Raw genomic sequence first — 24,092 nt, 5'->3', positions numbered from 1 at the left:
ACAGAGCAGGTATTATTTAGGTGGTGGATCATTCTCAGCACTGTGTGTTGTGCTGGTATGAGTGGATCAGACACAGCAATTCTAATGGAATCTTTAAACACCCCACTGCCACTGCTGGACTGAGAATAGTCCACCAACCAAAAATATTCAGCCAACAGCTCCCCGTGGGCAGCATCCTGTGACCACTGATGAAGGTCTAGAAGATGACCAACTCAAACAGCAGCAATAGATGAGCGATCGTCTCTGACTTTACATCTACAAGGTGGACCAACTAGGTCAGAGTGTGTAATAGAGTGGAAAGCAAGTGGACACGGTGTTTAAAAACTCCAGCAGCGCTGCTGTGTCTGATCCACTCATACCAGCACAACACACACTAACACACCACCACCATGTCAGTGTCACTGCAGTGCTGAGAATCATCCACCACCTAAATAATACCTGCTCTGTGGTGGTCCTGTGAGGGTCCTGACCATTGAAGAACAGTATAAAAGCAGGCTAAAAAAGTATGTAGAGAAACAGATGGACTACAGTCAGTAATTGTAGAACTACAAAGTGCTTCTATATGGTAAGTGGAGCTGATAAAATGGACAGTGAGTGCAGAAACAAGAAGGTGGTTTTAATGTTATGGATGATCAGTGTACATCAATATTTTAATGGTGGGGGAAAGCCCCTGATTTCTATGCCCCTGGTTAAATGTGTTGTTTGGCTATCTTATAGATCTTATATATCTTATACGTAGTGTTAAATATTTTGAGCAAGGCCAGCAATGTTTAAAGCCAAAGACTTTCCCCACCTGGCTCCAAGAGACAAAGCAGAATGAGGATTATGTGACACCTCAAAGCTGGCATAAATTTGTCATCTGGAAACCAAAATCCAGAGCTGGTGCAGCTGTGAGAAATCAGGTCAGAATAAACAGAATTAACCATATAAAAGGAGTTCAAAGAACTTACTTTAATAAGGGGCTTGATTTCATTAAATGTCCTAGATACATTAATTCCACAGTTCCCAATTAGACATGACAGTTCCTGCATTAGAAACAATAAACATAGTGTCAGGCTGAGCCCGAGGCTAACACAGACTCCAAAAATGACCCCTGTGCTTAATGATGACAAAAAAGCCAGCGCATACTCACACTCGCGATGCTCAACTCGTCCTCTCTCCTACATATATCATCAGCTCCAGAGCCAGAGAAGTCATTTCTTCAGTCACACACACTCCCACATCGCTTCACTAGAATTCACACATGTTCACACTTTGCAGGAGCATTTATCAGCTTTGCTGGTGCAAACTCAAAGCTGTCAAGCAATATCAGAAGCAGGGAGGTTTCCTAACGTGCATTTAGTAATACTTTGTAACCACTGTGGTTTATGAAGAACTGAAGAGAATGGAGGGCAGTATCTTATTCATTTCTATTTCTATTTCTATTTATTTGCTTACTTTTTTATTGTCTATTAGTAACTGTTATGGGTTGTGGCCTGCATGAGATGCTATCTTTAGTTCATAAGGCTCTTACTTTCTGACCTGAACATCAAATGTCATGCCAGGCATGCTAGTAAAGACACCATGAGACACAGAAAAAATAAATGGATTACTTTATATTTTGATGCCTCCTTCATTCATTTCTCAGTAACTACCTTTTTTTGGTCAGTGAGTCAGAATCATATATTGGAAAGAAGAAGTGCAAGATGGAAATACACCCTGGAGTTTATTTAATCTTATATTTATATGTTAATAGTGATTTTTAGTTTTAGAATTTACAAATCCTGTTTTGATTCCAAACATTATAATGTTATTTATGGGCAGTATGGGCATAGCTGACAAGCTAGGTGCCATACAGAACCAGACTTCTAAAAAACTATGGTCAAACCTGTAAAAACTAAGGTAAAACCTTGTCATAATCCCAGTCTTTAAAGATTTTCTTCAGATACTTTGCTTATACACCGACGAGGCATAACATTATGACCACTGACAGGTGAAGTGACTAACATTGATTATCTCTTCATCACGGCACCTGTTAGTAGGTGGGATATATTAGGCAGCAGGTGAACATTTTATCCTCAAAGTTGATGTTAGAAGCAGGAAAAATGGACAAGCGTAAGGATTTGAGCGAGTTTGACAAGGACCAGATTGTGATGGCTAGACAACTGGGTCAGAGCATCTCCAAAACTGCAGCTCTTGTGGGGTGTTCCCGGTGCAGTGGTCAGTATCTATCAAAAGTGGTCCAAGGAAGGAACAGTGGTAAACCGGCGACAGGGTCATTGGCGGCCAAGGCTCATTGATGCACGTGGGGAGCGAAGGCTGGCCCGTGTGGTCTGATCCAACAGACAAATTGCTGAAGAATTTAATGCTGGTTCTGATAGAAAGGTGTCAGACTCCATGCCTCAACGGATCAGGGCTGTTTTGGCAGCAAAAGGGGGACCAACTTAATATTAGGAAGGTGGTCATAATGTTATGCCTCATCTGTGTATTTTCCATCTACCAAAACATGCAGAAGGTGGACTGGATACTCTAAACTGCATTTAGATTTGTGTAAATGGCTGAGAGCATAATGGCCTGTAATGGACTTGCAACCATCATTCACATTTTTGGCATTTAGCAAACATCTTTATCCAAAAAAGACACTTCTAAGCAAAGTTACAAGCCTTGCTCAAGGGCCCAGAATGTCAACCTAGCAGTAGTGGGGCTAGAACAGCACAGGTTGAACCAATTACAATTACAAGTCCAAAACCCAATTCAGGTGTTTCTTTAGGCCATAAACGCTAATGAGAAAACCACCTGCCAACTGCTAATTTGACTGTATACACTTTGTAGTTCTACAATTACTGACTGTATTCCATCTGTTTCTCTGCATGCTTTGTTAGCCCCCTTTCGTGCTGTTCTTCAATGGTCAGGACTCTCCCAGGACCACCACAGAGCAGGTATTATTTGGGTGGTGGATCATTCTCAGTACTGCAGTGACACTGACATGGTGGTGGTGTGTTAGTGTGTGTTGTGCTGGTATAAGTGGATAAGACACATCAATGCTGCTGGACTGAGAATAGTCCACCAACCAAAAACATCCAGCCAACAGCGTACCGTGGGCAGCGTCCTGTGACCACTGATGAAGGTCTAGAAGATGACTATACATCTACAAGGTGGAACAACTAGGTAGGAGTATCTAATAGAGTGGACAGTAAGTAAACACAGTATTTAAAAACTCCAGCAGCGCTGCTGTGTCTGATCCACTCAAACCAGCACAACACACACTAACACACCACCACCATGTCAGTGTCACTGCAGTGCTGAGAATCATCCACCACCTAAATAATACCTGCTCTGTGGGGGTCCTGGCCATTGAAGAACAGAATAAAAGCAGGTTAAAAAGTGTGCAGAGAAACAGATGGACTACAGTCAGTAATTGTAGAACTACAAAGTGTTTCTATATGGTAAGTGGAGCAGATAAAATGGACAGTAAGTGTAGGAACAAGAAGGTGGTTTTAATGTTATGGCTGATCATGATTATGTATATACTTATTTGAATAGTCACACAATACAAAAGCACCATTTAATAGCAATGCTATTAATTTTCTGTTGGATTTATATATTCTTTGTACCTCTCCAACCTGTGCCGGCTGCATGACACTGGCTTTCAGAAGGCGATCATGAAAAAATCTAATTCTATTTATTTTGGGATGTTAATAAATAAGACCATTAAGAACTGTGACCTGTTTTAATCATTAGATCTTTTACTTTAAGAAAGGATAAACAAAAAAAAAACAAAAAAACATTTAGATCCTTCAAAGAAGAGGATGAAGTGGATAGGATGCAAGCTTCACTAGAGTGGAAACCATCATGGTTTTATTTACAGTGCCGAGTTTTGGTCTGTTTCATTCAACCAGACGGCTTAAAGTATTTTACCATAAACCACCTCATTACAGAAAATTGCTTCTGTAATTTGGAGTTCAGGAACATAAGACACAACAACAAGGTTGTTGCAACCTGTTCTAGGTCATGTCATAACAAAAAACATGTCCAGACTGGGACTTTTTCCTTTTTTAGTCTTGAAGGACTTTGAGATCACTTGGGTGTCCCTTTATATCACAGTGAGGTCACAGTGACGTTAAGGGCAGACGCTTTTATTTGGCTAATTGTAATAGCAGAAAATGCTATAAAAATGCCAAAGCTTTTAAATAAATCTCATTATTTATTCTTAAAACCATTTTTAAAAAGGCTATAGTGAAGATCAGACAAATGTGTCTGTGTGTAATATACTAAAAAGCACCAAGAATGAATATGGCAGAGGATATTAGGTAGTGGATACTACTACTACCACAGCAAATCATTAATTTCTATCTTGCCCTGTCCGAAATATCCTTCTCTGTCACACCAACAACCTGCATGTCCTCCCTCACCACATCCATAAACCTATATGGCCTTCCTCCCCTCCTCCTGCCTGGTGACTCTATCCTCAGCACTCTTTTCCTGATAGAACTCTCACCCCTCCTATGCACATGCCCAAAGCATCTCAATCTGGCCTCCCTAACTTTGTCTTCACAACATTCTACCTGTGCCGTCCTTCTAATAAACTGGCTCCTAATCTTATCCATCCTCTTCACTCCCAACAAGAATCACAGCATCTTCAGCTTCCTCTTCTGTCATTAAGTCAGTGCCACAATCACCAAGCCACACAACATAGTAGGTCCTATGGGCAGATAGGACCTCTCTACCACACTCTTCATTACTTTGTACACTCGACACCAAGTATTAAAACTCCTTGCAACTTCACCTTTCTGCCGCCCTCCTTCTCAATCATACATGTATACTCTGTTTCACTCCGCTAACTTCATTTCCCCTTCTCTCCACTGCATACCTCCATCTCATCAGCTCTCCTCAACCTGCTCCATACTCTCGCTACAAATCACAATATCATCCGCCAACATAACAGTCCATGGAGACTCCTGCCCAACCTCATCCATCAGCCTGTCTGTGACCTATGTGAACAAGAAATAACTGACTCCTGATGCAGTCCCACTTTCACTTTAAACCCGTCCATCTTGCCCTGTCCCGAACATCCTCCTCTGTCACACCAACATCCTGCATGTCCTCCCTCATCACATCCATAAACCTCCATTTCGGCCTTCCTCTCCTCTTCCTGCCTGGCGGCTCAATGCTCAGCACTCCTCTCCTGATATAACTCTCATCCCTCCTCTGTACATGCTCAAACCATCTCAATCTGGCCTCCCTAAATTGTCTTCAAAACATTCTACCTGTGCCGTCCCTTTAATAAACTGGTTCCTAATCATGTCCATCGTCGTCACATCTCTGCAACCTCCACCTCCCTCTCCTGTCTTTTAGTCAGTGCCACTACCTTCAAGCCACACAACATAACAGGCCTCATTACTGTCTTGTTAACTTTCTCTTTCATTCTGGCACACACCCTGTGATCACAAATCACTCCTGCCATGCTACCACATCCATTACACCCTTGCTTGCACTCTCTTCACCTCTCTACCACACTCTTCATCACTTTGTACACTCGACACCAAGTATTTAAACTCTTCCACTTTCATCACCTCAACTCCTTGCAACTTTTTTTCAACCTTTTTGCCACCCTCCCTCTCAATCATGAATCCCCTTCTCTCCATTGCATACCTCCATCTCTTCAGGCTCTCCTCAATTTCTCTCAGTACAAATCACAACGTCATCCAACAGCATAATAGTCCATGGAGACTCCTGCCTAACCTCGTCTGTCAGCCCGTCTATGACCTATGCAAACAAGAAAGGACTCAGAGCTGACTCCTGATGCACTCCCACTTCCACTTTAAACCAGTCCAGCATCTCTACTGCACATCTCACCACTAGGTCCCTACTAAATTCATGTTAAAATAAAGAAAAGTGCCACATTTTTACAGCAGTCATTAAATAACACATAAATTAAATCATAGAATGAATGGAAACTACAATACATAGTCAACCTACCTTAATAGCTCCCTCTCAAAGACCAAAATACACTGCGTCCACAGAATTGGTTGGGAGTTTTCCCAACTCAGTTACTCGAGTCGTGTTCTTAGCTGCTTTAGACTTTGACATCTTGGACATTTTGTCTAACCGATTGCTGGTGTACCCCAGCGTCTTTAGACTTTGCTGAGTTTATAAAGAAAGTAATAAACTGTACATAGACAAACTATCGGGAGCATAATACTTTACTGGCTTGTTCTTTTGAGGCGCAGCACAGATTACAGAGAGATGATCACATGTGTAGAGAAGCACACTTTTCCATTGATTATTGAATCCCAAAAGGCAGAAAATGCACTCAATACGTAAACACGTACATCAAATCATAGATCTTCATGCTGTGGTTATTCAACTTTATGCCTCTGAAGTTGTTGCAGCTGTGCACACCATCCTTATTCTTAGAAATCAGAACCAATAAATTTATTTTCCTCTCCTCAGGCATCCTTTAACATTCCAAGATTTTGGTAAACAGTCCAGCACAATGTTTTTATTTAAAAGAAAACTCATAGCTTTGCAACAACCACATGAAGACCTACAAAGATCAAAGTGTGCTGACTGTCATTGTGCTCCACAGTCACCTGACATAACTTTTATTGAGCATTTATATAAGCATTTAAAGAAAACCAAGCATTCAGTATTATCACAGGATGCTCTTCGGAAAAGTTGTGAAATCATGCTGGAGAAACATGGATTTTCTACCAACCTGTGGAGTCTGTGTCAGCTCAGGTCCACACTCAAGTCAAAGAACATAACATATATTAACAATCTAAAATTCATATACATTTTTTAAGTTTAAAATTTAATGGATTATATAATTTATAATAAAAAAAGTGTATCAAATTTAGAAGGAATGCAAAATAGTACAGTGCATCCGAAAAGTATTAAAAAGTGCTTCACTTTTTCCACATTTTGTTATGTTACCGCCTTATTCAAAAATGGATACAATTCATTTTTTCGCTCAAAATTCTACACACACACACACACACACACACACACACACACACACAAAATATACCCCACGATGACAAAGTGAAAAACACAAAAATGAAACATGTACATAAGTATTCACATCCTTTGCTCAATACTTTGTTAAAGCACCTTTGGCAGCAAGTATGATGCTACAACCTTTGCACACCTATTTCTGGGCAGTTTCTCCCATTCTTCTGTGCAGAACCTCTCAAGCTCCATCAGGTTGGATGGGGAGCGTCAATGCACAGCCATTTTCAGATCTCTCCAGAGATGTTCAATCAGGTTCAGTCTGGGCTCTGGCTGGGCCCTCAAGGACATTCACAGAGTTGTCCTGAAGTCACTCCTTTGTTCTCTTGGCTGTGTGCTTAGGGTCGTTGTCCTGTTGGAAGATAAACCTTTGCCCCTGTCTGAGGTCCAGAGCGCTCTGGAGCAGGTTATCATCAATGATGTCTCTGTACTTAGCTGCAGTCATCTTTCTTTCGACCCTGACTAGTCTCCCAGTTCCTGCTGCTGAAAAACATCCCCAAAGCATGATGCTGCCACCACCATGCTTCACTGTAGGAATGCTATTGGCTAGGTGATGAGCGGTGCCTGGTTTCCTCCAAACATGATGCTTGGCATTCAGGCCAGAGAGTTCAATCTTTGTTTTATCAGACCAGAAAATTTTGTTTCTCATGGTCTGAGAGTCCTTCAGGTGCCTTTTGGCAAACTCTAGACGGGCTGTCATGTGCCTTTTACTGAGGAGTGGCTTCCGTCTGGCCACTCTGCCATAAAGGCCTGATTGATGGAGTGCTGCAGAAATGGTTTTCCTTCTGGAGGGTTCTCCTCTTTCCATAGAGCAACACTGAAGCTCTGTCGGAGTGACCATCGGGTTCTTGGTCACCTCCCTGACTAAGGCCCTTTTATCCCGATTGCTCAGATTGGCTGGGCGACCAGGTCTAGGAAGAGTCCTGGTGGTTCCAAACTTCTTCCACTTACGGATGATAGAGGTTTAAACTGTAACCTTATTTTGCCATTTCAAAACCATGTCAAACCACAGTCATGGGCAATTGGTGTGGGGCACTGTCCTGATGAAATATTCTACTGTGCTCTAGAATCATGAATTTGAAGTTAATGTAATGCAAATAATTTTTATTCTGACCACTTTCTGTTCCACTGGAAGCAAAACAGTTCCAGAGCTTAATATTTCCACCACAATGCTTGTCAGCAGGTACACTGTTGTTGGGTTTGAACACCTTTTTTTGTCCTTGTGGTCATATACATTTTTATCTAACCACAAACCTCTTCTCCTTGACCTTTTCTTTGACCATGTGATCAACAACAACATTTTGTGATGCTTTAAGGTACAGATTCTGTAAAGGAGACTGGCAATGTAAAGCAGCTTCTAATTCATGGCAGACCTGTCTTGTTCTTGGAATATATCTGACCATCTGGACACATTTCCTCCCAGAATATGGTGAGTGCTTGGTTTTTTTTTTTTCAACCCTGGCAAACTGGCCAGTGTATTTTGTACCTTGTATTTATAGACTCTTGTTTGTACAGATTAAACTAAATTAGTTTAAAATAGCTTGAAGTGAAATTCCTGACCTAATAATCATGGTGTTCTTTGAACCACTTTCTGTATAAAGCTCCCTTGGCTTTTCATTCATAATTCTTGTAGCTCAGCCTAATAAGTGCAGTTAAACTAGGCATGTTTATGTATGCTCATTAAAGTCAAGAGCTGTAGTCAAACAATCTCTAATGAGTCTCTCAGAAAATAGGACTTTAACATGACCAAATTAATCATCAAAAAGCTGTATGTATATCATTTTTGATCCAGCAGATTTAGATGCATCTATGTTGGATGCATGCAAACCCTTTTAATCATATTACAGAAAAAAAATGGTTGCAAAAATAATTACAGTTTTAAGACTATTACATGACATGCTCCTTGCAGGTGTATGTAACATTTTGACCTACATGGATGTTTTCAGATGTAAAAGTGTAAACAAGAACATGCAACCATCTTAAAAAATGCCTATTTTGAGGCGCCCAGGTCGTGCAGCGGGATATTCCACTAGCACAACAGCGCCGAGATTCTGAACTCCTCGGTTCTGAACTCCTCGTTTCTGAAATCGGTGTTGCCACCGGTTGGCTGGGTGCCATCTAGCAGCCATAATTGGCAGTGCCTGCAGGGAGGGATGACTGGAATGTGTGGGTTGGGTCTTCAAACGCTGTGTAAGGACCCTGATTGGCGGATAGAGGCACAGAATGCATGGGCGGAAAAGGGTTCCATTAAAGGCTGCACGCAGGTCGGAGGAGGGGTAAGGAGCAATATACCCACCTCAACTGCAAAATAAACGGGGATCCCCAACAGCGTAAGACAAATTGACTACACTAAATTGGGAGAAAAATGCATAAAAATTTTTTTGTTACACTTTTCCTTTTTTTAAAATGGGAATTATATATATTATAAATTATAAATAAATTCCCAAAGAGGAAAAGTTTAAACTAACATAAAAATGGTAAGTTTGTTTGTTTATTAGGATTTTAACGTCATGTTTTACACTTTGGTTACATTCATGACAGGAACGTTTGTTACTCATTACAAGGTTCATCAGTTCACAAGGTTATATCAAACACAGTCATGGACAAGTTAGTGTTTCCAATTCACCGCACTTGCATGTCTTTGGACTGTGGGAGGAAAACGGAGCACATGGAGGAAAACCCACATGGAGAACATGCAAGCTCCACACAGAAAGGACCCGGACAGCCCCACCTGTGGATCGAACCCAGAACCTTTTTCTTGTGAAGCGACAGTGCTTAGCCACTGTGCCTCCCCTAAAAATGGTAAGTTAGACCTGATTTTGGTTTATACTTTCATATCAACTGGGTGTCACTTTTATATTAATATTATTATTTAATTAATTTCTTGGGCAGCACGGTGGCTCGGGGGTAGCACTGTCGCCTCACAGCAAGAAGGTCTTGGGTTCGATCCCAAGATGGGGCTGTCTGGGTCCTTTCTGTGTGGAGTTTGCCTGTTCTCCCCGTGTCTGTGTGGGTTTCCTCCAGGAGCTACAGTTTCTCCTACAGTCCAAAAACATGCAACTGAGGTGAACTTTAGATGAACCAAATTGTCCATGACTGTGTTTGACATTAGTAACTACCTGTTCTGTCATGAATGTAACCAAAGTGTGTAAAACATGACGTTAAAATCCTAATAAATAAATTATTTATTTATTTATTTTACAACAAGGTTAAAAAGGGTTGGTCAGTTGTATTCATTACAAACAGTGGAAAATAAAGTACGTCAGAGCTTATTAAATTTATTACAAAATTATCTTCAAGAAATCCTGATTTACGGCTTTATTGTGTGTATTACGCAGGAGTAGAATATTTGCAGAATATAAAAATAAAAAGAATATACAGTGGCAAAGACTGGGGAATGCATGGATAATTAGTACTAAAAGGGGTCAGGAGGGTAGTACAATGTAGTAAACATGTACAGTAACTCCTCAGGAAGGTTACACCTCCTCGTTCTAATGGGTGCTGAAAAAAGGTAATATAAAGGTAATATTATTAATATAATTTTAGTGGTGTAATGTTGACTGCATTTTAAAGTGAAGACTGGTGCTCCCACTATTACATGCAGAGTAAATAACCAAAAAACAACAGGAGTAGAAAGACTGTACATCACTTTACATAGTTTACTTTAAAAATTACCAGTGCGTTTTTTTTTTTACTTCCGAATGAAACAACCCTACAAATGGCTTCAAAGTGCCCTTTATAGGGTTGATTACTTTTGACTGGAGTGCAGCCACAGTAATGCAGCAACTTGACCGCCAAATGTGATGTTTTACAGAGCATTTGTTTAGTAAATTGGACATTTCTTGCAGTAAAATGTTTGGATGTGTGACGCAGGACGAAGAAAAAAGAAATCTGGTGCAAAAATAAAAAAAGTGATGCCCTATAAACCAAATCTTATATACTGAACATCCCACAAATGAAGTCAATAGCACATTAATGACTTGAACAAAACTGTTTATCATAAAGTTCCATTTAGATGTTCTTCAGTGCAGAAGTGTAAATATTTTGCAGAATGTCCATGGCGGCATTTGTTTTGCGTGTGCCAACATGAAGAACTGCATGCCTGTTGTGAGCTACACATCAGTTCAGGGCATTTCTTCAGCTCAGATATTACCAGCGATTTCTCTTCACATGTGCAGTGATTTCCACCTCTTCAGTTTACAGCTTTCCGTTGGCAAACGCTCCCTCCTGGAACTGAGGGATAAAACTCTTGAAGTAAGCCCTGGGAGGAAGAAATGGCAGGGGGGAGGGGTGCACACACACACACACACACACAATTCAAAGAAGAAAATAAGAAAAAGATTTTAATGTAGTTAGCCATAAAATCTCCACAGACAAACACTGGCAGTAAAATGATTCATACTCAAGTGTAGAATGTGTTTCTGCTATAGAATGGCACCTATTAAACAAATCATTTCTGCCCTACTCGAGCTGTGCCGGTCTACTTAAAATGCTGTTAACATTAGAATGAAATAACAGTACTGCCAAGCAATAATTTACTACCGAGTTCTAAAAGCTAAATTAGCAAAACTCCATTCTCTAGACTGAAATATGAAATATACCGATCAGGCATAACATTATGACCTTCCTAATATTGTGTTGGTCCCCCTTTTACTGTCCTATACACAACAAACTGAGATGCACTGTGTATTCTGACACTTTTCTATCAGAAGCAGCATTAACTTCTTTAGCAGTTTGAGCTACAGTAGCTCGTCTGTTGGATCGGACCACACGATCCAGCCTTCGCTCCCCACGTGCATCAAAGAGCCTTGGCTGTCCATGACCCTGTCGCTAGTTTACCCCTGTTCCTTCCTTGGACCACTTTTAATAGATACTGACCACTACAGACCGGGAACACCCCACAAGAGCTGCAGTTTTGAAGATGCTCTGACTCCGTCATCTAGCCATCACAATTTGGTCCTTGTCAAACTCGCTAAAATCCTTACGCTTGCCCATTTTTCCTGCTTCTAACACATCAACTTTGAGGATAAAATGTTCACTTGCTGCCTAATATATCCCACCCACTAACAGGTGCTGTGATGAAGAGATAATCAGTGTTATTTACTTCACCTGTCAGTGGTCATAATGTTATGCCTGATCGGGGTACGCCTAAATATCTAAGAGAACGATATATGCCAGGACACCCACACAGTGTGCTACAATAGTGCTACCTGTAAAGGTCAGGATTATGGGCTGGCTGTTGTGGAGATTTAAGCAGTACCTGTCTTTTTTTATCTGGGCTTGGAACCAGCATTAAGAGCTCACAAAGACCTGAGCCCAACCCTATCCAACACCTTTTGAGTAAACCTGAACACTGCTTTAAGTCAGGTATTATTGCCCAACATCAGTGTTTAGAATTAGCAGCAATTACCTGCATGTTATTATCATGTTATTGGTCATTTGGTCAGATAGTGTGTATCCACGATTTTCCAGGCAACCCAATGGGGGCTGCCATGACACCTCCCTATTTCCGTTTGCCGGTTTTTCGTTTCCGGTCGCGTTAGATTTGCTGTAGTACTAACTACAACATTATTAAACCATTTTGGTAAGAACTGCATGGTTTAAATATGAGCTCGCGCTCTACGTGTGCCGCTCTCGGGTGCCACAACAACTCAGAGAAATTAAAGCTGTTATTGGAAAGTAAACGCTTTAAACACCAGCGGCTTTGTAAACACTGTCCGTGCCCTGCGCCTTATGTGTTACATTCCATAATAATATAATAATAATATTAATTATATAATAATTATTATTAATTAATATTAATAATATTATATATAATATCGTATAATGCAGTTTCACTTTGTATGGTCCAAAATTTTAGAAAGCGTTACCCTGTTTGCTGTTCCCAGTTCATTGTTTTAGTAAATTAAACAACGCAACGCGTTTTATTCTGTCCCTTCAGCTCCACTTTCCTGCTTTACATCCACTCATGAACCAATATAAGTATACACTGTTGTAGAAGTAAAAACAATCAACAAATTAGTCGTTATACATTGTTTATTATTTCAAATGTTTCACAGCAGTTAGAATGTTCCTAGGCTCATCCCTACCTTCCACAACTTCCCTAACCCTGCAATGCACGAGCAACCCACCGTCTCGACTATTTTGTCAACTATTTTGTTGCTATATAGGTAGTTGTATGCCTCTATGTGCTTTTATAGTTCCGTAGCTCCTCACCGTCTACAGCTTCTGAAAAGATGAAATGGTTCACTATATCAATATAGCTAACCTCATGTCATCTACCCACTCTGTAAGCGTGGGACACTGTCAGAACACGGTCACCACAGCTTCTTAAAATGTCCTTACTGTCGAGTGCTAGGAATTAATAAAGGACTCAGTTTTAACTTAAACAAAACTGCTTTATTGTTCGGAGCATCAGATTGCAGAAACGCAGAACATGCGAGTGAGCAGGGTGAGTTCCAACAACATACTGAGAGGAGGGAATAAGGGTACACACTTCAAAGTGCACTAACAAAATGCATAAATAGACAGTTGCTCTACACTTACTATTCAACCACCTAGCGTTTTTGGCCATGTTTGTTAAAAAAAAAAACAGTTACGAATGACCACTACATCTGTCGTTCAGAACATAAACACTGTAACCGGAAGTCAAAAACCGGCTTCAGCTACGAATCACGGGAAAGGTCAAAGTTCAGGAAAATCGTGGATAGATGAAAACTTTGAGTCTGCTTTATGTATGTAGCCCAGTACAATTTGTTATTGATCATTTTTTACATATTCAACATTGTAGTAATAACCCTGTCACAAACATGACAAGCCACAGGTGTGGTGGTGTATTAGGGTACGTTAAGGACAAAAGGAAAACTATGCAGGTGAGAGTATGATAAGATATGGAGTTTTATTATGGAGACCTGAGAGTAAACACTGGAAATGCACTAATCTACAGTATTTATAACTCTCCTAAGCGCTGAGGTGTGGCTATGCACACAGGCCAAAGGTGAAAGTATTCCACCGCACAGTAGATTCCTGTAGAAGATAGAAAGCTATAAAAAGTCATGAAAGACGAGTAATGAACAAAGTTGGCAATGGAGTATACAGTGGATTCAGAAAGTATTCGGATGTCTTGACTGTTTGCACACTGTTTATTGTGTTGTAGATTTGATTTTGAATGCATACTGTATACACTGCCATTGTACCCACGCAGTTTTTGCGTACTGTTTAATGAATACTACGTATTCGGACACACTTCTCGCTCCTGCGTAATGTTCAGTATGAAAGTAGCAATTTCGGATGCAGCCGATGATCACAGTTGAGACACTCCTCAAAATCCATGTTTGTTTTTATGGCATGGCTCTTTTTTCGACCAATCACAGGCGTTGTCGCGGAGTGACGTCAGCCGTGGAGTTCGCCCAGCTTCCATGTGCACGACAAGGCGAGCGAAGCCTCTGCGCGACGCCAATGGTTGTTTCTACGCAATTACGTCACATTGGGCGCTGAAGCCAGGCGAACGTCGTCTCCGCATGAAGTATTCTAAGGCCTTTAATCACCCATAAAGACAGTGGAAATTAAGAATTACAAACTAAAATCTTGTATTTATAACAATATTCAAACCCTTTGCTGTGGCAAATGTAATCTTGTGCACTGTTTGCTTTGATTAGCTTTAAGAGGTGTTTAAGACTTAGTGGACAGTTTGAGTCCACTTGTTGAATTATACATTTGCTATGGCACACACTTGGGTCTATGAGGGTCCATTGCCAAGAAGTCCAAGGAACTGTCTGTGAATCTCTGCGATCACATTGCAGCAAGGCATAAATCAGTGCAAGGATATTAAACATGATCTCAAGCTTTGAGTATTTCCAGTACCACAGTAGCCTTAAGAATTTTAAAATTAAAGAAGGTTGGCACAACCATGGACATTCATAGAGTCGACCATCCAGCTGAAATGGGCATCCAGGCACGAAGAGCCTTGGTCAGAAAACTAAGAATGAGCTTTAAATGTTCTGTATAGAGATAAGAGAACCTGTTGAACAGATAATCTCTGCAGCAGGACATAAATCAGGACTTGGTGATAGAGTGTCAAGATGGAAGCCACTGTTCAGCAAAAGGCATTCGACTGCTGTCTTGGCTCCCTAAAGTATTAAATAAAGGGTCTGGATACTTCTGTGTTTGTACTTTAGTTTTTCAATTTAGTTCATTTTTAAAACCTTCTAAATTGTAACTGATTAAGTGGAGATTTATGGGTAAACATGGCAATTATGAAGAAGAAGTAAAATGCCTTTATTTGTCATATATACATATGTACAGCACCATGAAATTCTTTTTCTGCATATCCCAGCTTGTTGGGAAGGCCCAAAAGTGGCTGCATAACAAAGCCTGGATTTGAACCATTGAATTGATATCCCAAAACTCTACCCACTAGGCTACCATTAGATCCATTCAAAATCTAATCCACATCACAATAATAATATAATAATGCTTGGTTGAGCATGATGTGGGCAACAACTTCCAACAACAACGTAGTAGACAGCCAGCCAGCAGCACCACCGAGATTCAAACCTGGATCTTGGTGGCAGTGGGCTAGCATAATAGAGTGCCAGTGGTGGGCTAGCATGATAGACGCCCATAAATATTTGTGAAAAGCAAAAATTATGAAAATTATATATCCCTGTCTACATTTACATTTATCCAAAGCGTCTTACAATTGTGACAAAAAACAGTCTACGCAATTGAGGGTTAGGGGCCTTGCTCAAGAGCCCAACAGTGACAACCTGGCAGCGGAGGTGGACCAGTACCTTAACCACTAGGCTACAGCTGCCCTGTCTACTCCCACAGTTCTGGTTATTCTATACTATTACCTGTAAAGCAGAAGGCCGCAGTGGGTACCTTCAGTTAAACGTGTGAGCCCAAAAAAAACATGTATAGCTTCTAATATTCACTATTAAAAACTTGTAAATTAAGTGTCAGATATTAAAAGCCAACAAATGTTTGGTTTAAATGGTGTAAAATAACCCGTTCAGTAATACCAAAAGGTCCACATGAGTGAAGTCTGTTAATCTTACTTGGCTCTCTTGGCCATTTCGTTGCCGTCCCAGCGTGGACTGTAAGGGTATGACTTCTGCACCTGTGAGTAAAGCTGCCCACTGCTGCTGAAGTGGTAGATGGACTGGAAGGTCAGAGTGGGCTGGTCACGGGGGAAATACAGCGGCAAGTCCACTATAGACACAGTAGAGAAAAAAACCCAGCTCATTTACAGCAGCACCAGCATTAAATACATCAGTACCTATAAATGAGATGAGAGAGAATTTGTCATGTAATATAATTATGATGTTTCTTATTGGTAAATATTCTGTTAACTGGTGCTTACCATGTACCAAGAAGCAGAAGTCCTTCCACATGAGCAGGAGAGTGAGTTTGGTAAAGCCCACAGCATCATACTCGACTACCCCCCTGCACAGGAGCAACACCAAACACACAGCTATTTACTCACAGTAACATACAACCCCAAATTAGAAAAAGTTGGGACAGTATGGACAATTATATTTACATTAACTTTCATTTAATTTGATTTTATTGCAGACAGTATTAACCCAAGATATTTCATGTTTTGTCTAGTCAACTTCATTTCATTCATTAATATACACCCATTCCTGCATTTCAGGCCTGCAAACATTCCAGGACAGGTCAGGACAGGGGCCAGTTGTGATTTCAGACAGCTGATGTGATTTCAAACAGGTGATTGCTATCATGATTTGGTTATCATGATTTGATTTTCCAAACTGTCCCAACTTTGTCTGACTGAAGTCATTCTGTCTAATCCTCTTTTCAAAAAAGAAGTGAAGCAATGTAATAAAGAGCTTAAAAGTACTAGCCACAAGCAGCTTAATATATTTGCAATGATTAGACTGATGGCTAGTTTGAAAACAGTAATTCAATTAATAGCAATATGAATACAATTTATATTAATGTAAACAAGATGGGTAAATTTTAAATAATCTGTTAAGTAGAACAATAATAGTTGTGTAATATTTTTTTTTTTTCATTTTAATTTTATCAAAATGTTTATCCTGGTTAGGATTGCGGTAGGGTTTTACTGGGAAAGACTGGATGCCAATCCATTGCCGGGCTTTAGCCATCTCGATCATGTCTGTGTAGATGCCCAGCCGGCGGTTAGCACTGCTGAGATTCGAATCTAGATCTCAGCTGTGGTGGGCTCCTCCGTATTTTGTTTGTTTTATTAGGTTTTTAATGACGTTTTACTCTTTGGCTACATTCATGACAGGACAAGTAGTTACAGGCTACACATGATTTATAAGTTCATGTTTAATGTCAAACACCATTACAGGTAATTTTGTGTCTATTTATCTAGTATTTGGACTGTGGGAGGAAACTGGAGCACATGGAGGAGATCCACACAGACACAGAGAGAACATACACAGAAAGGACCCGGTCCGCTAAAAACAATTTATCACAACACTTTTATTTATCTTTACCAGGGGTATTAATAATTGTGGAAGGGACTGTAGTATAACTAAATAAGTGCAAAAAACATACATTCCAAAATGGCTAAGGAATGCAGCGATGTACTCCCTCCTCTTGTGATAGCCTTGAATAACATACTGCACCTGAAAAAGTAAAAAGAGAGATCATAAGAATTTGGAGCATTTAATAAAGGGTCCAGTAATGAGTAAGATAGAGCATGGATAACAAGTACAACTAGTGCGTTCTGTGCTTGTGGTGGAGTGAAAGGTACAATTTGGCTTGCTAATGAACAGACTCATGGCTTGTGGTCGTGACACACAAGTGACTGCTGTTTTTTCCAGAATTTTTATGAGAATTCTGATGAGCCAATGACTGGAATAATGTAGACAATAAAAACTGGTATTTACACACTGAAATGTTCTAAAGCAAACTAGAATCTATCCCCTTAAGCTGTTTTCACATGATAAGTGATTTATACTTTTCACCACGTCGTTCTTGACATAATTTGAGGCAAAAATGCTTTCTGCTGGCTGTGCAACTGAACAGCAAGCTTGAAAACAATGCACAGTATTGATGGTTTATTCACATGCAGTTTTTATCTAATGCACTTTAACGTTCTTGGAACGGTTGCCATTCAGAGACCTAAGAAGATAAAAACTCACCAAAAGAATAATGTGGGTTTGTAAAATGTTACTGTCATTAATCTAAGGGTGAATTAAATCACATTGAAGAGCTTCAACAAGCTATTCCAGAATGAGGAAACTTCATATGCAAAATAAAACCCCCGTCCCCAGTTGGCAGTTATAGCCTAGGGGTTAAGGTATTGTACTAGTAAGCAGAAGGTCACCGGTTCAAACCCTACCACTGCCAGGTTGCTGCTGTTGGGCCCTTAAGCAAGGCACTTAACCCTCAATTGCTCATACTGTACACTGTCACAGTACTGTAAGTCGCTTTGGATAAAGGCGTCTGCTAAATGCTGAAAATGTAAATGTAAATGTCCCCGTTCACAGTTTTATAGTCAGGGCACGGGAAAATATGCTTAATTTGGACCTCGTTTTTCAAAAATCACAGATTTTAAGATGGGATAAATAAAAGCTACAATACACAGCACAGCTACCTTAATGGTTGAATGTAAACCTAGAACATTCAGTGACAGTGTGAGGCTTCACAACCGATTGCTTACTGAATTGCTGTAGGATTGCTAGGACCGCCTCATGCAAATTAACAGGCACTTGAACGCTTTGCAAATGAAAAATGTTAAATCGCTTAACACAAACCTTACATTTAGAATTTCACAGCAAATTCCATATTACACTGGAAAAGGCTCGTTTCACAGTCCGTGACGCCCTACTTACGGTGTAACCATTTATAGACCTTCATCCTCCTTGGATGGCCTAGAGAATCAATTGGATTAATTAGAATTTAATTAAACAGACTAGACATGAAAAAATACAACTATTTCTAAATCATTAAAAATGAAGTTCATCATGTTCTGGACATTCGAGTGCAGTCACTGCAGATTCCTGACAAATCCAGCAGTTAAGCAGGATGAATTGTTGGGGTGGCAGCTTCAAACCTACAGGCTTCAAAATGCTTGTTCAGATTTCTTATTTATTTGCTGAATTTAACACATGCAACAACTTGTTTATATGTCCAGTTTTATTTACAATTTTCCCTACGTTATACTGACCAAATAAACAGTCGTTGTGGGTTAACATGAGCAGAAGTTTGCTCCTTGTGGAGGCTGTTAACTTACATCCATGTAGAAAATTAGCAAAATATGGAATTGTTCAAGACAAAAATGTCCATATTTTTGCAGGCAGGCAAAATATGATATAATAATCTAGGGCAGATGGGATTCCTTTATTTGTTATATATACACCGATCAGCCATAACATTAAAACCACCTCCTTGTTTCTACACTCACTGTTCATTTTATCAGCTCCACTTACCATATAGAAGCATTTTGTAGTTCTACAGTTACTGACTGTAGTCCATCTGTTTCACTACATACATTTTTAACCTGCTTTCACCCTGTTCCACAATGGTCAGGACCCCCACAGGACCACCACAGAGCAGGTATTATTTAGGTGGTGGATGATTCTCAGCACTGCAGTGACACTGACATGCTAGTGTGTGTTGTGCTGGTATGAGTGGATCAGACACAGCAGCACTGCTGGAGTATTTGAATACCGAGTCCACTCACTGTCCACTCTATTAGACACTCCTAACTAGTTGGTCCACCTTGTAGATGTAAAGTCAGAGACGATCGCTCATCTATTGCTGCTGTTTGAGTCGGTCATCTTCTAGACCTTCATCAGTGGTCACAGGACGCTGCCCACGGGGCGCTGTTGGCTGAATGTTTTTGGTTGGTGGACAATTCTCAGTCCAGCAGTGGTAGTGAGGTGTTTAAAAATTCCATTAGAATTGCTGTGTCTGATCCACTCATACCAGCACAACACACACTAACACACCACCACCATGTCAGTGTCACTGAAGTGCCGAGAATGATCTACCACCCAAATAATACCTGCTCTGTAATGGTCCTGTGGGGGTCCTGACCACTGAAGAACAGCATGTAAGGGGGGCGAACTAAGCATGGAGAGAAACAGATGGACTACAGTCAGTAATTGTAGAACTACAAAGTGCTTCTATATGGTAAGTAGAGCTGATACAATAGACAGTGAGTGTAGAAACAAGGGGGTGGTTTTAATGTTATGGCTGATCAGTGTACATACACATGTGCACAGTGTAATGAAATGCTTTTCTCAGGTCAGAGTGTAGGGGCAGTCATTGTACAGCAGCCCTGTAGCCAAGAGGGTTAAGCACCTTGCTCAAGGGCCTTTTCACACTAGGTTACCAATGTCCTTCAAAGTACTTGTGCCAGTCAAGAGAGGACTGTTTCTACACAATCCAGTAAAGCAAGTGTTAATTGTGTGATGTGTTTGCAAGGGATTAAAGATATGTGGATATGGACAAGGACCCAAATTCCTAGCATCAATAAACAGAATGCAAGACTGAAAATGAATGTTAATGGTAACATGACTAATAAACCGCTTTAAAAGACACAGTGGTTGTTGGTGGGATATTTTATTTGACGTTTTACTGCAACTTAAACATCTGGCAACCCACTTACCATATAGGAGCACTTTGTAGTTCTACAATTACATTTACATTTTCTGCATTTAGCAGAAGCTCTTATCCAGAGCGACTTACAGAAGTGCTTCCATAGTAAACATTTCATTTCTCAAGTCTTAGTAAACAACAGTCGAAGAACACAAATCTGCTGAAACCTGTTAGAACCAAAGTGTTTTTTTTTTTTTGTTTTTTTTGGAAATGGAAAATGTTAGTAAATAAGTACAAGTCAGCTTAAGTGCTTAGTAAAAAGGTGAGTTTTTAATCGTTTTTTAAAGACAGCAAGAGACTCAGATGTTCGGACAGACAGAGGAAGTTCATTCCACCACTTGGGTGCTAGAACAGAGAAGAGCCTTGATGCTTGTCTTCCTTCCAATTACTGACTGTAGTCAATCTACATGGTCAGGACCCCCACAGAGCAGGTATTATTTGGGTGGTGGATGATTCTCAGCACTGCAGTGACACTGACATGGTGGTGGTGTGTTAGTGTGTGTTGTGCTGGTATGAGTGGATCAGACACAGCAGCGCTGCTGGAGTTTTTAAATACTGTGTCCACTCTCTGTCCACTCTATTAAACACTCCTACCTAGTTGGTCCACCTTGTAGATGTAAAGTCAGAGACGATCGCTCATCTATTGCTGCTGTTTGAGTTGGTCATCTTCTGTATTTTTGGTTGGTGGACTATTCTCAGTCCAGCAGTGACAGTGAGGTGTTTAAAAACTGAAATGGTAACTGAAAATGAATGTTAGTGGTAACATGACTGATAAACCACTTTAAAAGACACAGTGGTTGTTGGTGGAATACTTTACTTGACGTTTTGCTGCAACCTTTACATCTGGCAACCCTCCTTTTTTAAACATGAATGGTGCATTTGATTTGCTTGATGTTATTTTCTTGGGAGGGACATCTTAAAATAACATAAATAACCAATTCCTTCCGTTCTGTGCATTTATAATGTATGCAGTTTAGACGGTGCCAGTATGCTGCACCCCACCAGCACACACACCCACAGTCTGAGCCCTCTCTCTTGGCAGAGGTTGTTTAGTTAGAGAGCTGGGCAGGGCAGGAACTGTGGATCAGTACACCGCACGCCCTTGCCGGGGGCGCGGCCCTGCCCTAATACTGGCAGCGTGAGTGAGTGGGAGGACAGGTGAGTCATGTGTAAAATATGTGGTTGTTAGACGTGTTACATTACCTGACCTGACTTCCGGGGTCTGTGAGGACCATACAAGCATATTGTGATGTCAGCAGGTACATGAACTGTACTGCCCTGATGTGTCAAAATTCTTTTGTCATCACATTATTAGCTGCTTACAGTTTTAATAAACTTAAATCAATCTTCTAATGTTCCTGATTTAATATCCACCTAGAACACGTGAAGAACTGACAGTGGTAGCTCAGTTAAGGTACTGGATTAGTAATCAGAAGGCTGCAGGTTCAAGCCTCACTATCGCCAAGTCACCATTGTTGGGCCCCTGAGCAGGGCCCTTACCCCTTAACTGCTCAAACTGTATTCTTTTCTTTAAAAAAAAAAAGCCAACAGGAAACATATAGGTGAGTGAAACAATGTATATGTGCATTAAAATGCATTTTTAAGTTGCTTAGCAACAGCCAGTAAATCAGTTTGAACACAAGCTACATGGAATTAAATGAAATGATGACGTCCCCTGACTACTGGAAAATGTAGTTAAACCAAAAGCTTGAATACTTGTAGGAGAACCATAAGACCCATGAAATAACTCTAGTCCTGACACCGTAAGTCATGTGACACTGACAGTGGTACCTTGAAACTTAACGTCATTTGGTTCTGGGAGTGGCGTTGAGTTTAAAAGGCGTTAAGTTTCAAGGTTTTTTTTTTCCAGTAAGGATGTATGGAGAAACCTGTTAATGCGTTCCATGGTCCCTTGGAACTGCATATATATTTTAGGCTAATGTAAAATAATGGGGACGTTCTTGACACCTATACACTGAAAATAACACAAATATAATATAAAAACACTGAGATACAATTGAAAACAGTAAAAAAATACAGTAAAACCTGCACTTCACATTTGCTTCATTATTGTTTCCTTATGCTGCTTAATCAAGATACTTGATCTTAAAGGTGCATTCACATGAAAAGCGGCATGAGATCGCTTTTGCGCTGGCTGTGCCGTTATTTCCGATGGAGTGTGGCGGTGCACAAATCTTAACGTGATTTATTGTACCAAAAAGAGCGAAGAATTTTATTAGTGGAGAGAACTTATGAGCAGTAATAATTAAGAAAGGTTTAGTGTTTCTATGCTGTTCTTTTATTACATTAAATCACTTTTTTTTAAACAATGAGCGTTTAAGACTCGGAAAAGCTGATTCTTACAATTTCTTAGAAGCCAGAGTTAAAACACAAGTTTAAAAGTGAAACAGTAAGGAAAATCCAGCTAAACACAGATACATGTGGAGCTTTCAGAGTGGATTTCATGGTTATTCCACACAAATGCAGATTCGTCTCATATGCACACTTTAATGATGTCTTACTACTCAAAGTCAAGCGCTGAACAAAGCAACTGTTCATTGTTAATTTGAAATTAAATAAATTGCTGTGGTCGCTCAGGTGGCGCAGCGGTAAATCAAACGCTAGCACACCGGAGTTGGGATCTTGAATACATCGTATCGAATCTCAGCTCTGAGCGGCCACATTAACAACGATTGGCCTGTTGTTCATATAGGGGTGGAGTAGTAGAAAGCCGGATAGGGGTTGTTGAGTTACAAGTTTGAGTTGAGTTACAAGGTACCACTGTATTTATCTGATGTACTATTTGCAGTAGATTGTGAGCTTTACATCCTATTTAAAAACACAGAATAAACCAGTGGACAGTCTGCTAGTTCTCCATGACCCTGTTCGAGGCCAGTAGAGCCTGTGGCCAGAACTGAGTCTGGATGAGGTAAAGACCTGATTATGCATGCTGTCTGTGTTAGTGTGTTCTTCGTCAGGTGAGGAGAGGAGGAGGATGAACAGAGGCGATCCCCAAGGCCACTGACACAGCGCTGTTTCTTCACAACATCTCAACCTGTCAGCTCTCCTTTGCTTCCAGGTCTAAACCAGGCCATGGAGACCGGCCAGTGTAGGCCCACACGCGCAGGATGTGTGCGGCCATGCAGAAATGCACATCTAATACAGAAGTCAATTTTAATAATTTATGTCTATGGAATTTAAGTTCTGAAAGCATTTGACTTGTTTATTTAGGTCTAATATGTTTTACCTCTGTGCAGAAATAAAGCACTATTAAAAAAACAGCGTATTGGTAGGTAAAGGTACTCATTTACATTCACGGCATTAAGCAGATGCTTTTATCCAAATTAGAAATGTGACCATATACAATCTAAGCAATTTAGGGTTAAGGGCCTTGCTCAAGGGCCCAACAGTGGTAATCTGGCAGATGTGGGGCTTGAACCTGCAACCTTCTGTACCCTAACCACTGAGCTACCACTGTCCCACTGCTAGGCATAATT

General features: G+C 40.4%; 1 protein-coding gene across 4 annotated transcripts in view; it reads right to left on the bottom strand.

Annotated features, from left to right (window-relative positions):
- Positions 1 to 10,293: 10,293 nt before the first annotated feature.
- The window catches only part of babam2 (BRISC and BRCA1 A complex member 2), a 148,173-nt gene continuing 134,374 nt past the window's right edge, over positions 10,294 to 24,092 (bottom strand). For 3 of the 4 annotated variants that reach the window (XM_063006774.1, XM_063006778.1, XM_063006775.1), the window contains 4 exons: positions 17,542 to 17,612; positions 16,355 to 16,437; positions 16,050 to 16,203; positions 13,889 to 14,016 (listed from right to left, as the gene is read on the bottom strand). In XM_063006774.1, coding sequence (XP_062862844.1) covers positions 13,926 to 14,016; positions 16,050 to 16,203; positions 16,355 to 16,437; positions 17,542 to 17,612 — 399 coding nt within the window. In that variant the 3' untranslated portion in view covers positions 13,889 to 13,925. Of the gene's footprint in view, positions 11,252 to 13,888; positions 14,017 to 16,049; positions 16,204 to 16,354; positions 16,438 to 17,541; positions 17,613 to 24,092 lie in introns of those variants that run through there. The other variant, XM_063006776.1, reaches the window with a different exon arrangement.

The sequence above is a fragment of the Trichomycterus rosablanca genome, chromosome 13, assembly GCF_030014385.1.
Source record: "Trichomycterus rosablanca isolate fTriRos1 chromosome 13, fTriRos1.hap1, whole genome shotgun sequence".
In the NCBI taxonomy this organism is placed as follows: domain Eukaryota; kingdom Metazoa; phylum Chordata; class Actinopteri; order Siluriformes; family Trichomycteridae; genus Trichomycterus; species Trichomycterus rosablanca.
This window is presented reverse-complemented; position numbering and strand designations above follow the sequence as displayed.